General features: G+C 38.1%; 1 protein-coding gene across 2 annotated transcripts; it reads left to right on the forward strand.

The window, feature by feature from the left end:
- Positions 1-7,050: 7,050 nt before the first annotated feature.
- LOC129253057 (uncharacterized) lies at positions 7,051-10,417 on the forward strand. 2 transcript variants are annotated; one of them, XM_054891295.1, is made up of 3 exons: positions 7,051-7,475; positions 8,500-8,710; positions 10,072-10,417. In XM_054891295.1, exons 1-3 carry the CDS (start codon positions 7,279-7,281, stop codon positions 10,210-10,212), a joined length of 549 nt encoding a protein of 182 aa, XP_054747270.1. In that variant the 5' UTR covers positions 7,051-7,278; the 3' UTR covers positions 10,213-10,417. The 2 variants fall into 2 exon arrangements, 1 of the variants encoding a protein (XP_054747270.1); XR_008583693.1 differs by having other exon boundaries at positions 7,052-7,479.
- Positions 10,418-17,016: the final 6,599 nt, after the last annotated feature.

Here is a 17,016-nt window from a genome sequence, read left to right on the forward strand (position 1 = left end):
AATAAATAAAAATTGAAAAAAAAACCTCCCTCGGTAATTATGTAGAGAAAGTGTGTACAAAATTTCAGGAAGATCGGTCGAGTAGATTCAGAGAAAAAGTGTACACCGACTTGAAAAACGTCGTTTTCCAGAAAATCGATTTAAAGTTTTCTATAGCAGGTAGCCGAGTCGGAGCGGCCAACGGTTATAATGCTCTAACTTTGTGAGTTTTGCACCGATTGACTTAAAATTTGCACACAACATTCTTGAGATTATGTACATTCATTTTCTCAAATAAACCAAAATCGATTTTTTTTTACCCTAAAAACCCTACCCCCCTCCCCCCCTTAAGCCAAAATCGCGTAAGCGGTTAGCGCGCCGATCAAGAAGAAGAAGAGATATTACTCTAAGGCACATTGAAATTACTTGTGAAAATCTGTGTTGGTAGCTGTGAAGACTAGCAAAAAACAAAATTTAAAGTTTTGTGAGCCTGAGATTACCTCTGGTGCTGAAGATTGCCCTGCAGGCAAATCAGTTCCACTCTTTCTTGGACTCACCTGGGTATACCTTCGACAAAAACTTGCTATGGTAAAACCTGCATAAAATCTAAACGGAAAACTATAATCTCCCCACATTTGGGTTCGTCGTGCTGTTGGACATCTATGAAGGAGCTATCAACCGCCTCTACTGCTTTTTGATTACTAGTGGGGAACTAGTTACTAGGGATTTTACATATTGGGTGTTCACTCATACATATACAAAACTATTAGGATTTTAAACATTACATGAGAGTAATGTTTTCTTGTTGTTTTTGATGTTGTATCAGTTTACAAAACTCTATTCAGAGGGGTGAAGTGAAGTCGTCGCCTCCCGCGTCTATTTCATCTCACAGTAGGCCCAGGAAACAGGTTTCAGGGTGCGACCGGAAGGAAAGTTATGCTAGATGAGTGGTAATGTGAAGAATTCGTTGTGCTTATGCAAGGTACCTTCGCATATGTTGAAAATTTATGGGTCAATTTTGGATAGGGAATAATATAAACTGCTACAATATCCACACGAGCCAGGCTAACTCGGATCTCACGAGACATTTGTAGCTCGTCATCTGCTATAGGAAGTGGTTGAGCTTCGATAATGGCATTCGAAGAGCGAGAATTCCTGAAGGAACCTTCGGTGGATGTCGTTGATCGCCTGTTAATATACTTTTCTTGACTTGCTCAACCTGAGTCGTAACCGCGGTTGTATGCGCCGAGAAGGAGTGCAAATTGTCGAATACTGCACCCAGTAACTTTGGGATATTCACAGTTGTTATTGTTGTTGTAGCAGCATAAACATTCCCCATACTTACATACGGTGAATGCTGCTGGAGTGACAGTCCTTGGCCGGATATAAATCCGGGGCGTTTCGGTAACGTAGAACCGACTGTCGTGGAAACGGGGATATTCACAGTCGTAATTGGTGCTCCACCGACTATGATTTCCAGTGGTAGTTTGACCTCCTTTGTCTAGGAAGTAAATAAGGTTGCCGTAGATTTAGTAGAGGAGATTCCTGGGTTTACCGCATTGAAGAAATGAGAAAGACCGGAGAGATAGCCGTTTATTCTTGAACATGGCTATCAATGCCGTTGCCGAGCATCAATACCCAACAACCGTCAGCGTATGAGATCAACGAAATCCTCTCTGGTGATTTGGCAGTTTCGATGTAATGAAGATGAAAAGCAGGGTGAAAAGGACACCACTTTGTGGTATCCCTTACTTTATCTACCTCTGCTTGAAGTTTAATCTCCAAACATGGTCACGTTTTCGGTCTCCGTGGAAATATGGATTTGTCCATGTCAACTAAAAGCGTTGCGTGGCTAGCTGAACCTTGAAGAATTCTATTGCTACTAGAGCGGTTCGTTCGCAGAGGCGGTTTTGAGTCCTTAAGTCCTCGGTTGTGGTGCTACAGTGCACTTTACGAAAGCCATGCTGGTATAGCTGGAATAGGATGGGATGTTTCGTTTGGTCTGGCAAGAAAGTGTGTCTGGGATCTCAGACCAGGGGTGAGGTTCAGCGTGTAACTTTGTCTCAATTACGTTCTGGATATTGTAGAAGGTAAAACTCCTACTTATCCATGCTCTTAAATCCATTTACTTAACACTCCTCTTCCTCAGGACTCAACCGCCGAAACATGTTTCCCGGGCATACCGTTAGATGAAATAAATGATGACGATCGGTGACTATAGCGCACTAATAGGGTTTGACGCAGGGGAGCTTATTCACACTAGTGGTGATGCTGCAGGTCTTCAAATGCTTAGCCCGTACGTTCATTTACGATGGTTTCGCAGTTATCTAATTGAGAATTGAGATCCTTTATACGAGGGTTTCTGGCAGCGATATGGCGATCACATTCATTTACTCTGACAGTTGCTCCGACAATTTATGTAGTATGCATACTTTGGCAATAAAATTTAAAGTTATTACAGAAAAATTCTTTGTAATATTTATATGATCATTATCAAGGATGATCGGTTGCCAGGTTTGGCCTTCACCCAAGAATGATAGGCTTACAAGGTTTGCTCTTTAACTATGACGAAAAAGAAAATTGTGAGGGGAGCTTCGACTACTACGTCACTTTTGAGATTTGGCTGCTGAATTCCGGACGATCATTTCACATGTATTCGTCCAATTAGTTGTTCTTCAGACAACAACAAAGTGTCATTGGTTGATTTTTTTCGTATATTACCTACACAATGTCAGTTTTTTTGTATACACATCCCAAGTAACGTCAGCCAATCAGCTGAGTCTGTCGAATTCGCTCAGAGCCGAATAACAGTATTTTTGTAAAGAAACTGCTGTTGTGATCTCGGTTACGTCAGCCACCTTCTGCACCATTTTGTTGCCTCATCCTTGCTACCAACTTGTTTAACGGTTATTTACAGCATGACTATATCCAGTCTGTGCGGTTCAGGAATCTTATGAGGTTATTGACATCTAAGCCAGACAGTTGCTCGAAACTCTCGAATAGTGCTTTGCTCAGGTTGGACATTCTACCATTCCCAGAGGAAATGGAAGATTGTTTCCTGTTTCTCCGGTTGTTTACAACTGAGACGGTGTAGTTTGTAAGCCAAAAGACATACCAAAAGCCAAAAGACAGACCAAATTATGACTGCCGTTAGTCTCTAAGCGGTCCGTCCTTTCATGTTTATCAAAGATGACGTTTGTTTGAGGTTGTAGGTGGGCCATAACGTTCTGCTGACTTTGCATGTCGTCTGATCTCTCCATCTAAAAACCGCGGTTCGTAGTGAATACCGATTCTGCACGAGCGTTATTCATGGCAGTTCATCTGCGTTTTTGCTAGATACCTTCAATGTTCCGATATCGGGAGATCCAAATTAAGGTGATGCTTTCCATTTCAATTCAACCGGGCTATTCGGGTCATGTTCTTCGATTTCGATGTAACTCAAACCGAATAGCCCGGTTGAATTGAAATGGAAAGCATCAGGTACAATTTTCGCTCCACGCGCTGCTTTGTTTCACTAGTTGCTGTTGTTGCCGAGTCCAGTGTCTGGAGTGCAGCTTCCTCAATTGCCAGTACTTCTACCTGAAAGCCATTGTAGGCATTACGATGACGTACATATTTTTCAGTACTACGCCTATGAAAATATATACATACCTATTCCAACACCACAGTCCACTTTAGAGTCATCTGTATAGATATAGTTAGTTTCGAAGTTGTTCAGTGAGAATCCCTTACTCCATTCCTTCTGAGATGGAAAAGGATAGTTGCAAAATTCCTGTTGAATGTTACCGTTGGGATGATATAATCAGTCCCCTCCGAGATATACTGCGTTTGTCGCAATAATAGACTGCCATAGGTTTTTTACTTCTAGCGACGCGCTACATTTAACCTAAATGCACTTTCATCCGAACAATTTACATTTTTTTTCTCATATTTCAGTTCAATAAGTACACGTGTTTGATGACAGATGGCGTTATCGAGGGAAGTTGATGTTATTATCGTATGTTGTCAAACGACGGCAAAACAAATTTGAGACTGATTGATACGTTGGTTTGGATTTGGCAGCTATTCCAGTAAGATGTGTTTCGTAATTTTCGCTAAGATGGGAAATGATCGTTCGGTAATTCGCCTTTTGTTTCGGGATGGGAAAAATGCGAAGAGATAAAAGCAAAGTTGGATGATGTCTATGGGGACGCTTCGCTATATATGCCCACAGTTAGATATTGGTTCAACGAATTTAAATGTGGGCGAACTTCCGTTCTTGATGAGGAGCGACCAGGATGCCCGGCAGACGTGGTTATCGAGAAAATCATTCAAAAAGTCCACAACATGATTTCGAGGATCGACGAACGAAAGTGCGCGAAATAACAGAGGCCATAAGAGTGTCGACTGGAAGGGCAATTAATATTGCTCTCAAACAAAAAACAAGCGGATGCGGCTGTTAACTTCGAAGCAGTGTTTGAAGGAATTTTCGCGTCGAGTTGTTCAACGTTGATGAAACCTGGATTCATCATTACACACCAGAAACTAAGCAACAATCAAAGTAATGGATTTCTCCCAGTGAATCTGCTCCAAAGAAGGCGAAGACAGTGACATTGACCGGGAAAGGTCATGACGACGATTTTTTGGAATGCGAACGGTGTCCTCCTCATGGATTTTTTAGAAAAAGAAAGAACGATCGCTGAACAACACTACAGTGAGTTATTGGAACGCTTTCACAAAAAATTGAAAGACACGGCCGCATTTGGCGAAAAAGAAGGTGCTGTTTCACCACGATAAAGCACCCGCACATTCATCCGAAGTTGCCGCCGCCAAACAGCATGAATTGTTTCCGTACCCCCGATCTGGCTACTTTTGGCGACTTTTTCTTGTTCCCTAGCATGAAATGGCACGCGGGGAAAAAAATTTAGCTCAAACGAGGAAACCCTCGCCGAGAGAGAGGTGTATTTTGGAGAGTTCGACAAATCCTATTTTTGGAGGGGTCCGGAGAGTTGGGAGAAGTGTAGCTTTCTAAAAGGGGACTATGTTAAAAAATAAAGAAAATTTTGGAAAATAGACCCCCTCGTAAATACACTCGTCTGGGAAAAAAGTTTTAGATTTCAAATTTAAATATTAAATATTGTTATGCTCCTTACGTTCTACTCTGAAATATAGCCAAATGTTGTTCTTTTATATATACATAAATACAAATATATAATTTCCTATCGTTCCGTTAAGGAGTAAAGGGCCATAACAAGTTTTGCCCAAGCTGCTCTGTCCTATGTATGATTTTTGATCTTGTTCTAACTTAGCTGAAGATTCACCATTTCGATTTCCTGCCGCTTTCTCCAAGTATGAGCTGGTCTTCCCCTACGTCTGTTGCTTTGTGGGTTCCACGTAATGGCCCGTCTAGCGATTTCGTCGGGTGGTTTGCGTAGCATATGGCCAAGCAAATTCCTTTTACGTACAATTAAATTTAATTTAAATGTGTGCAGCGGCTCTGCTTAAAAGTCAGATGCCATCAGCGTAGTCTAAATCCTCGAGCCTTTCAGTTAGGCCCCATGGAATGTTTCTCCTTTCCTTAGTTGCCTCAAGCAACATTTTGCCCAACACAGAAGTGAAAAGTAATGGTGACAAAATGCAGCCTTCACTCACATCCCATTTAACAGCTATTTGGTTGTTATTTTGGCTATTAATAAATAAATAAATTGGCCTCTAAAATTCTACGACCACAATACAAATACACACTTGCTTTCGATCGCATATTCATTTTGTGTGGACTGTTCGAAAAATTGTAATAGGTCTATCGATAAGTTCGTGCGGTTTTACAACAGATGGCGTAACTTGATTATTATTCCATCGATCCACATTTCCAAACATTCATTGGAGAGCTACTGTCGTAAGGCACAAACGTCAGTATAAGTTTTTTATTTGAAGCGTAAACAACAATATTTTTACCACACTTGAAAATGTCGAATTTCGTGCCAAATAATGTGTTTTTGCGGGGAATTTTTTAATATGAAGAAAAAAGCAGCCGAAAGTCATCGTATCTTGGTGGAAGTTTATGGTGAGCATGCTCTAGCTGAGCGAACGTGCCAGAAGTGGTTTGCACGCTTTAAAAGTGGTGATTTTGGCTTGGAAGACGAAGAACGCGAGGGTGCGCCGCCAAAGTTCATGGATACCGAATTGGAGGAATTGCTCGATCAAGATCCGGCTCAAACGCAAGAAGAGGTTGCAAAAACTTTGGGAGTTGATCAATCAACCATTTCCAAACGTTTAAAAGCCATGGGAATGATCCGAAAGGTAGGCCATTGGGTGCCGTATGAATTGAAGCCAAGAGACGTTGAACGCCGTTTTATGGCATGCGAACAACTGCTTCAACGGCACAAAAGAAAGGGTTTTTTGCATCGAATTGTGACTGGCGATGAAAAGTGGGTCCATTACGACAATCCAAAACGTCGGGCAACGTATGGATACCCTGGCCATGCCTCAACATCGACGTCGGCGCAGAATATTCATGGCCTGAAGGTTATGCTGTGTATCTGGTGGGACCAGCTGGGTGTTGTGTATTATGAGCTACTGAAACCGAATGAAACGATTACGGGGGATGTCTACCGACGACAATTGATGCGTTTGAGCCGAGCACTGCGAGAAAAACGGCCGCAATACGTCGATAGACACGACAAAGTTATTTTGCAACATGACAATGCTCGGCCACATGTTGCACAAGTGGTCAAAACATACTTAGAAACGCTCAAATGGGATGTCCTACCCCACCCGCTGTATAGTCCAGACCTTGCGCCATCCGATTACTATCTCTTCCGATCGATGCAACATGGCCTGGCTGACCAGCACTTCCGTAATTACGATGAAGTCAAAAAATGGATCGATTCGTGGATTGCGGCAAAACCGACCGAATTTTTCACAAAGGGAATCCGTGAATTGCCAGAAAGATGGGAAAAAGTAGTAGTAAGCGATGGACAATACTTTGAATATTAAATTTGTAACCATTTTACGTCAATAAAGTTTCAAATTTCGAAAAAAAACCGCACGAACTTAAACATAGTCCTATACAACTCAATTGAAATTGTAAATTATTATTCAAAAAATAAACGAAATGAAGGCATAATCTTGTGAATATACAATATTTTTATATTTTTTTTATATTTTTATATAAAATATTTGTTTTTTAAACCCGCCCGCCAAGTCTTCAATAATTAAAGTAAACGCGTTTCTTCGGTTCACACAAAGTCAAGTAGTGTACGTGAAAAAAATAATTGAAATTACCAGAAAAGTGCAAATACAAATACAAGCAATTGCAGAATGTCATTCCTACCAACGAATATTGGTTCCCAATTTTTAAATTTTTCGGTCGTCTCGAGTTTTAAGACGCGTACTATGGGCATGGATGTGTCTAAGCTGTATCCAAATTTCTCCGATTGTGAAATCATCTCATTGCAAAATGCTTGGAAAATCATAGAGCCGAAAATTCGTAGACTCTCAAAGGAAATTCCAGTGGAGTAGGTAAACTCTAAATACACATATGTACAAGGTGAAGTCCAAAATAAACAAGAGTGAGCTATAATAGAAGCGACAGGAGCTTTGTGCTGATGACTTGACGAGTTTATTTATTCAAAATAGCCCCTGCGCGATCTATAAGCTTTTCGAAAGAGTGTTTCAGGTCATTGACCGGAATGTCCTTCAGGATGTTGGATTCTACGGACGCAAAACGTTTTCCTTCCAAGGCCAAATGCAATTTTCCGAATAGGTAGAAGTCACAGAGAGCCATATCAGGTGAATGCGGTGAGTGATTGATGGTTAAAATGCGATTTCTAGTAAAAAAATCAGTCATCAGTGGATCGTTGAGATGGTGCATTACCATGCAGTAAACGCCAGCTTCCTCTTTCGCGGTATTCAGGGCGAATTCGACGAATACGATGCAACAATCGCTTCAAAATGCCAAGATAAAAACTTTCATTGACGGTTTGGCCCATTGGCACGAACTCCTTGTGGACAATTCCGTAGGAATCGCAAAAACAAACAGTGGCTCGTCTGGGGTCTTGCATTCAGCACTTTCACGCTTAGTTTCAGGTTCATATTGGAAACACCACGTTTCATCATCAGTTACAATGTTGTAAAGGAAGTTCTCGTCTCATCTCGCCTCTTTAATGAGGTCTTTCGAATGTTGAATTCTGAGCAACTTTTGGTCTTCAGTTAACTTGTGCGGAATGAAAGGTGTACAGACCTTTCGTTCAGTTCATTTTTGATAAATTTACGAAAAATTTCGATAGAGTTTTCGGTGATTACTGATTTTGGGCGGCCCGTATTATGTCTCACAACCATCTCTGAAACGTGTAAACTACTCATGAACTCTGGCACAAGATAGATAATCATCGCCATAAACTTTTTTCATCAATTCAAATGTTTCGGTAAAAAGATGGCGCCATCAAAAATATTTCTAGGACGCCAGTCTTGTTTATTTTGGGCTTCTCCTTGTATGTAATCACATTCACAATAATCCATTGCCTCTTCTTTTTTATGCAGCTTATATGTAACAAATTGCGAGTTGATAGAGAATTTTCGTGATCAAAATGGAACAATAAGTAGATATGATTTGATAAACTACACCTATCGGCTATTGCGAGTTTATGGCAAAGTGATAAAGTGTAACGTCGAGCCACTTCAAACTTCGAAAATACTGGAACCTTTCGTAAAGTTACATACAAAATATTCTACGGATATTGCCAATATAAGAGTAAGCATTCCGCATGTGCATATTAGGGTGAGCCAATTTTGTATGACTAGACAAAATTTCGAGCTTGCCAAATTTCAAAACTAGTTTTTTTCCTTTTATATTTTATAATTGGCGCGTACACCCTTTTTTGGGTGTTTGGCCGAGCTCCTCCTATTTGTGGCGTGCGTCTTGATGTTGTTCCACAAATGGAGGGACCTACAGTTTCAACCCGACTCCGAACGGCAGATATTTTTTATGAGGAGCTTTTTCATGGCAGAAATACACTCGGAGGTTTGCCATTGCCTGCCGAGGGGGGACCGCTATTAAAAAAAAACTTTTTTCTTAATTTTTTGATCTTTCACCGAGATTTGACCCGACGTTCACTCTCTGAATTCCGAATGGTAGTCACGCACCAACCCATTCGGCCACAGCGGCCGCTTTTTCCTTAGTAACGCTTTATTTTGCTAAAGTATTGTAAAAAAAAAACAAGCAAGCTTTTTTTCACGAGTAATCCATTTGTAGGCTTTAGTTTTCCCTTAAACACATACCAGAGGTCGCAACAGTGACCTCTTTTCACACTTCTTTTTAGTTTTAAAAGAAAAGAACTGCTAAATAAGTTTTTATTTTTTTGAAATTTATTTTTGATACAACTGAAATTAGATACACACAATAACACATGGGCTGAAAAGTCCCAGACTTAACAAAAAAAGGCGCGATTGGTTTTTGCTCAAAGTTAGCTTTATTCATCAACACAATTTCCATCAAGAACAGCGCAATCATTCCAGCGTCGCTCTAACCTTTCAATACCATTTTTGTAGAACGACTTGATCTTTTGCCTCAAAATAGGCCTCAGTTTCAGTGATAACCTCTTCATTCGAGCGTAACTTCTTACCTGCGAGCATTTTTTTAGGTCTGCTAACAGCCAATAGCCGCTGGGAGCCAAATCTTGCAATTCGGTGCATGTGAGGGCAATTCGAACTAATTTAATAAAAAACATAATTGAAATTTAATAAATAAAAATATATTTCTTATACAGTTCAGGCAGTTCACAAAACTTTCTTGACCTTTAAGTCAGGCTTGGTGATTGTTTGGGCCACCTCAGCGTGATAAAACAAAAAAAAAAAAAAAAAATTAAATTACGGCTACAATGCGACAGTCTTGTGAATATCCAAATTGTGGTGAAACTTAGTTGCATGAAAAATAAATTGCAACTTGTACTTGAAAATGCAAGAAAATTTGAAAATTTTACTTTATTATGCCATTGGCGGATTTGCTTAGAACTTTGTTAAGTTAAAAAAAAAAAAATAAAAAACTTCGCACATAAATTGGCCCACCCTAGTGTATAAATATATTAAAATATGTACTATGTAACCAAATTTCAGCTCCAATTGGATTACATTCAGAGACACATATTCTCGGAGCTAAGTAGTCATTTATCGCCAACCACAGTGGACTCTTTCGATAAACTGACTAAATTCATGTTACACTATTTCCGTATCAGAGCAGGATCATTGGTAGATTGACTTCGGTACCTACGATATTTACTAAAAAAAAATTAATTTGATGAGATAAGGTCCTAAATAATTCCAAAAAGTTAAGCGAGTGCAAAGAAAATTAAGATAAAAACGTCAAAACAGAAAAACTAGAAATCTAAATTATTTCTATGTACATAAAAAAATTTCAATTTTAATCAATAAAATTTCTGAAGATACTTCTTTTAAAAATAAATTTGATATTTTTTTATGTTTATATACTTAATAATGTTTTTTAGGCACAAGAGACGAATTTTCAAAAAACCCAAAAAAAAAAAAACGAATGGGAGTCCAGAAAATCGTTATGGCGAAAAGCTGGTATGTAAGAATGTATTCTCAAAAATTCTGCCACAAAATTAAGCAGCAAGTAAACAAAGGGTCAAGGTCTTTTAAGGTTAGGTTGGTATGGTTGCCCAAGGAATGAGCACACTTGGATGAAGAAAAATGCATTCGTCCTTGGATGATGGTACCTATAGACTCTTTTTGTATATTTGTTTATTTCCAGTTAATAATATTAAGTACTACAATAAACAATAGTATTAGTATAGTAATGATGTGTCGAATGACCTATGTATATTATCTGATGTCGAGTAACTTTTCATTAATAACTTTTTTTTTTTTTTTATTATGAATAAATTTTATTTGCAATCTATCAGTTGACAATCAGCAAATTTTTTAAATATAAGAATTATGACTTAAATATAATGAAATTCATTTTGTTTTAACTTAAAAGCTATTAAAAATATTTTAGATCTTTGATGCACGGCAAAAGGGAACAAAAACGATGCATAGTAGTAAAAGAAGGTAGTCAGACTAGAAAGGTGGTGTGAGTTAGTGTTACGTGTCATTTGTTAACCACCAGCAGTTTTTAATGGTAAGGGTGGATTCGATTTTGTCACGGCTTGAAATATATGTCTCAAAACGTTGATTATTTGCATGAAGTGTTTTTGATGTGACTTTTTTATTGTTCGTTTTTCTGAATATGTGATTTATTATTGGCGTGTGGCTTTCGTTTTGTATAAAACCTTTTTTGTCGAGGTATAAGAAGGATTCGGGAGGTGCAAATCCATTAGAAATAGCTAGGGAGAAATAATCGTCGCTTTCGTAGTAAAAAGCTCTTATTAATATATCGCTCATTTGCTGCAACGTCGTCATAAATCAAAAATCGCAAAATTTTAGTTAACATCACTAATATATCGGAAATAATATATTTGATCAACTGACAAAGTGTTATATCCGAAGTTTTAACATTTCACGCAGCATCGCGATAGATGCCTTTCGCTCTAATTACATATCCTATTGCGTCGTATTTGCAACAACGTATTATCTCAGTTGTGCGTCGGCTTTTATGTGGTTAACATCGTGAAGTTCTCTAGAAAAGTGTCATATTTCGTTTTGTGACAATATTAATAAAAGGTAAGTTCATTTTTATATCTCTTTCTCTATCGTGTATATTGCATTATTTTAAGATATGACGTTGTGCATGTAAAAATTTGAGTGAATTCCTGTAGTGTTTTTGAGTATTATGACGTTTTTGCAGAAAATAATAATTTTTATTTCAGTACTATTTCGTCTTGAAACACTATTACAAATACGATGTATTAGTGAAGCAATAGTGTATTAAAGAACTATTCACTGTTATGGCATTCTTGCACTAAATATTTTTTAAGTATAAATTATTTGCTATGAATCATTTCCATTTATGTCAGTATTGTTGTCATTTTCAGTCAAAAAATAATGGAAACTAATTCTCAATCCGCCAAAATGGTGGGAATGGCTTTAAAAAAACAAGATGGAAAAGGTAAAGAATGCCAGATAAAAAGTACATCAACAGTGAATTTTGTTGAAATGAAATCAAACTCATTAAGCTCGAGCTCATTTTCTGAGGATGATGACGATTCCGTACGTGATACCACATACATTCCACCCGATATTGTCAGTAAGAGTAACAGTCACTGCGAACCAAATTCAAAATCAGACAGTTCTGAGGCTAACACAACCGGTGTCGAAACTCCGATGATTTTAACGAGCCCACTAAAAAAAGGAGTAAAGCGTAAACGAAATGAGAGTAATTGGGTAAGAAATGTTAACAAAAAGTTGAGAAATAGTGGAAAAGAATACAAAATGAGGTCTACGTGTCAAAAAGTTCGAAAAGAGAGAAAAATTGAACCTCCATGTACAGAGAAGTGTAAGCGAAAATGTTTTGAAAAATTTACAGAAGAGGAACGGATGGTAATTTTTAGATCATACTGGGATTTGGCTATGTACGAAAAACAGCGACTATTTATTCAGAATAGTATGGAGCTCATTCAGCCTAAATATCGTTATGTGCGTGAAGGTGGTACGAGAAAGAAAAGGGAAAATAATAATGGCTTCTATTTTCATCTCAATGGGCAGAAAGTTCGAGTATGCAAACTGCTTTTTAAAAATACTTTGAATATTAATGATCGCCCAATAAGAACTGTGCAGGAGAAACGAAATAAGGTGGCAAATGTTTTACTGATGGAGGATTGTCGAGGAAAACATGGAAAATAAAGAAAAATTGATGAAATTGTAAGGGAAGGTGTTAAAAGCTTTATCGATAAAATCCCTAAAATCGAAAGTCATTACACTCGCACAAACACCAGTAAACATTTTATTGATGGTAGCAAATCTATTGCAGACATTCACCGAGACTACGTCGCGGAGTGTAAAGATATTGATACAGAAAAATCACATTCCTAAGTATTATAGACCTTTTTACGAGCAATTGTAATCCTTATTCAATTCATTTTTTTATTTAAAATGAATATTATTTTTTACGTGAATTTATGTTTCTTTATTTTTGTACCTGAAGTAATATGTTAATTTTTATGTTACAATAAAATATGCAATGAATGCAATAAATTTTATTTAATATCCATATTTTTTTCTCTTATAATGTTTAGTAAGTGCAAATATAATACAGTCACAAGTCAGAATTTGCAATAGGTTTTCAGCCATAAAACTTTTTGTTATTTGCAGTAACGTCACAATTTTAATTATTTTAGACCATAAAACCTATTTTTGCAGCAACAACGTCATAAGAAAAACTCGGAGTACTTTTGAAGCTACAGAAAAAAGTCCATTATACATTTCAACCTTTAATTTACATATACGTCTTAACCAGATGCTAATATATTTCAGCAAATTTGACCATAATCTTCTTTTCATATACAATTTTAATATATATAAAACAATTTAAAAACTGAAAAATGCGTCTCCTGTAAAATCACAATTTTTGAGTTATGACGACGTTGCAGCAAATGAGCGATATTATTGGTAATGTATAGGCAACGCCGAATATGTTTTCTTATTAAATTTATAATATGACAATCAATTCTGGGCACTTTCGCCGTGTTATAAGGCTTTGAATTCGAGATGTACCTATTTGATATAGTTACTAATTTGTGATTTGTATAAGGAAATACATGATCATAGTATTCTTCTATCAAGCTTCCTGAGCCGTTCCATATATGAGGGTGAAATGTTGTACCAAATTGAGCAACCACATGTGAATATCGGTCTTACCAGGGTGTGATACATTAATATTTTGTCTTTCTTGTGCAGTATTGATGAAAACATTTTTTTGTAGATATGGAAAGCTCTTGTGGTCTTCTCGACTCGGAGGCTATTGTTATCTGTATAGTATAAAAATTAATCAAGGTGAATACCTCGATATTTGACTCTTTCAGTGGTTTGAATAGGGATTCTGGTTTAATTCGACATTATATTTAGATTTTTACAGTTTTTTCTGATATTTGAGTTGCATTTATTATGGGTGGACGAAACAAAATGCTTTCGCATTTCTTAGTATTTATTTTAAGATGCCAGTTTGCTGCAAAATCTTCTTCTTGCAGATTTCTTGTTCTGTCTGGATGGTAAATGACAAAGGCAAAGGCTATGACAATGTTGCCAATCAAGTATAATAAAATATTGAAAAGAATTGGATCATTTACTGTCTCTTGTTGCATACCATTTGTTATATTAAATTCGCGACTACTTTTTATATTATTTATATGTACTAAAATTTTTTTTTGACAGCATGACAATTTATAGCCAATGAGTTTAAATATCAGGTCTTCGATCCACACTTGGTCGAAAGCTTTTTCAATGTCCAAGAAGCAAGCTCCTGTGTCATGTTTTTTATTCCAGCTACAGTTAATTTCGGAGGTCAAAAGGTTAATTGCGTGTATAGTTGAATTTCTATATTTAAAACCAAATTGTTTATAAGTCACTAAGTTGTTAGTTTTAGTGACCCTGTTTATGTGTATGTTGATTACGACCTCAAAAACTTTGCTAATGTTTGGTAACAAGTAAATTGGTCGGAGATTTTTCAAACAGTTTTTGTCCTTCTCTTTTTTTGGTATGTACCTATAGACTCCGGTACAACTCCGAACTGAACGATCTCACTCAGAACGAGACATTTTGTTAAAGCGCAGCGCATAAGATGGCTAGGTCATGTTTCACGCATCCTTGCTGACTGTGCCGTGAGGGAAGCCATAACAAGAAAACTAAGAACGTAAATGCCGATGTATAGACGCAGTGGAGAACAATCTCAAGGATTTGAGAATGCGTAACTACGAAGCAAAAACTCAAGATAGATCGCTTTGGAAGGGCATTGTGAAAGAAGTTTTGACACACCTCGCAATGTAATACTGTAAAAGAAGAATGATGATGATTAATGATTTGGTCTACTGACTATTGTCTTTTCTGCGACCAATCCAAGGATACTCTAATGCACCTTCTCCTTGAATGTTGAGACATCTAGGCCAACTGCAGCCAGAAGAAGGGCACATACGCTCAATCCAACCCAGTTCTACCCTGAGTTTAATAAGGCTACTGGGTCTGGATGAGATACTGTGATGAGTAGAGTGCACAAAACACCATGAGGTCGAAGTGCGAACCTCGTAGAAAATCGAATCTAATCTAACGCTTGCTATGATGTTGTTAAGTAGTACTGTATGCTGTTCTGAAGACTATCAACTGATACAAAATAATTTTACTATTTGTTATATTACTACCAGCTTTTTGATGATCTATTATGTTAGGTCGAGTGAAAAGTTATGAACGTTTATTTACTTTATTTCGACGATTTGTCCGATAATCTTCGCCACTGTTGGTAAAAGCTTGATCGGCTTTTTTGAGGCCAGTTTAATACCATGAAGAAAGTTAGGAACCTTCCTTCTTCACTCTCCGAGCTTCTGGCACGTCGATGTAGGATCTGGCGTTGTCTTGATAGAACAGAACACTCTTCCTACTCGTCAATTCTGACCTCTTCTGGATGGTTCCCTTTCAATCAAACCAAAGTAGCGGTCTGCGAAATTTATAACTTTCGGTGCGAGGGTCGTTTGAAAAGTCCGAGAGATGTCACTACTGGGGCGTATCGAGGTTATGTTTAGTTAGTAGCATCTCTTGAAAGAACACACACCAAGTTTCAGCCAGATCGGTCTATTTCTTTGTGTTTGGCATTCATTTGAATCGAAGAAGTCGATTGATTTTCCTTTTCCACCACGGCAATCCAACCAGCTCACGCTTTAGCAGTTGTGGTCGTAAAATTAATGGAAATAGAATTCGAACTCGTTTTATATTCCTACTATTCTCCAGACTTGGTTTCCTCGGATTACTCGGACTGCTTTGTTCACCAATTCGAAGAAATGGATGGCGGGAAAAAGATTTTATTCAACCGAGAACGAGATTACAGAAACGAATGGCTTTTTTTCAGACTTGAACAAACCTATTATTCGGAAGAGATCAATAAACTAGAACAGCGTTGGTCGAAGTGTATAAGCCTAAAAAAGGTTTACTACAAAATATTAAATATTTTTTTATTTTGGCGTGGACTTTTCAAACGACCTTCGTACTGGAGTTTAGTAATGTTAGTACAATAACAACAATCTATATACAACGGGGAGTGGGTGTGTAACTACTAGGCAAAGTGTCGGCCGGGTATTAAATTGGCAAAGCCCAGTATAATCCTTGCAAGTATGTACATACCAAGCAGCTCACGGCCTCTCCGGATACTGAAATCACAGCATCCGCTGGGTACCTGCTAAGGAGAGAAGGCGCTCTGGGTGGTTGCTGAAGTATTCTGGGGCCCTTTTAAACAAGAGTGACATCTTGCTGAAACGGCTCCTGAGCTAATGATGCAGCGCCAACGTCCTGTTAAAACTTTGGGAAGCCTTCGGGTACATTCCTCATACGTCACCATTAAGTTGGTGGTGCAGGCTCACTTGAGAGATCCTGGCTAGCTCTCGTCCTGGCTCTGAGCGTAGAGTCAACCCTCGCATGACCTCCCTGTTCGCATAGATAACCATGGGGGCACTTAGAGAAATTGCACTTGTGGCCTGAAGTCGGGACCCAATAGAACTGAGAATGAATAATAATTTAAAACAAAAAGAACGAAGGGAGAAAACAACTGACGGAAACTGCACTTTCGTGTGAGGATAGTGGCCTGAAGTCGGGACCCAATAGAACTGAGAATGAATAATTATTTAAAACAAAAAGAAAGAAGCGAGAAAACAACTGATGCCGAAAGCAAAGATAGACGAAATGAGGACAGTGTGGAACCAGGAATGACCTTTAGAAGAAGCAGCCAACTGCTGAGATCTCCGCCACAAATCAGAAGATAGATGCCTCTAGTATCAGACGTCTCTAATTGGCCCAGCAAACGCTAACCAACTCGAAGTAGAACAGCTCGTCATTCCCACCGCAGCAAGCGCAGTCCGAGCTGAAACGACTTTTATTTCATATACTTTTTTCTTGAAAACTGTCAAG

The sequence above is a fragment of the Anastrepha obliqua genome, chromosome 1 (assembly GCF_027943255.1).
Source record: "Anastrepha obliqua isolate idAnaObli1 chromosome 1, idAnaObli1_1.0, whole genome shotgun sequence".
NCBI classification, from domain to species: Eukaryota; Metazoa; Arthropoda; class Insecta; order Diptera; family Tephritidae; genus Anastrepha; species Anastrepha obliqua.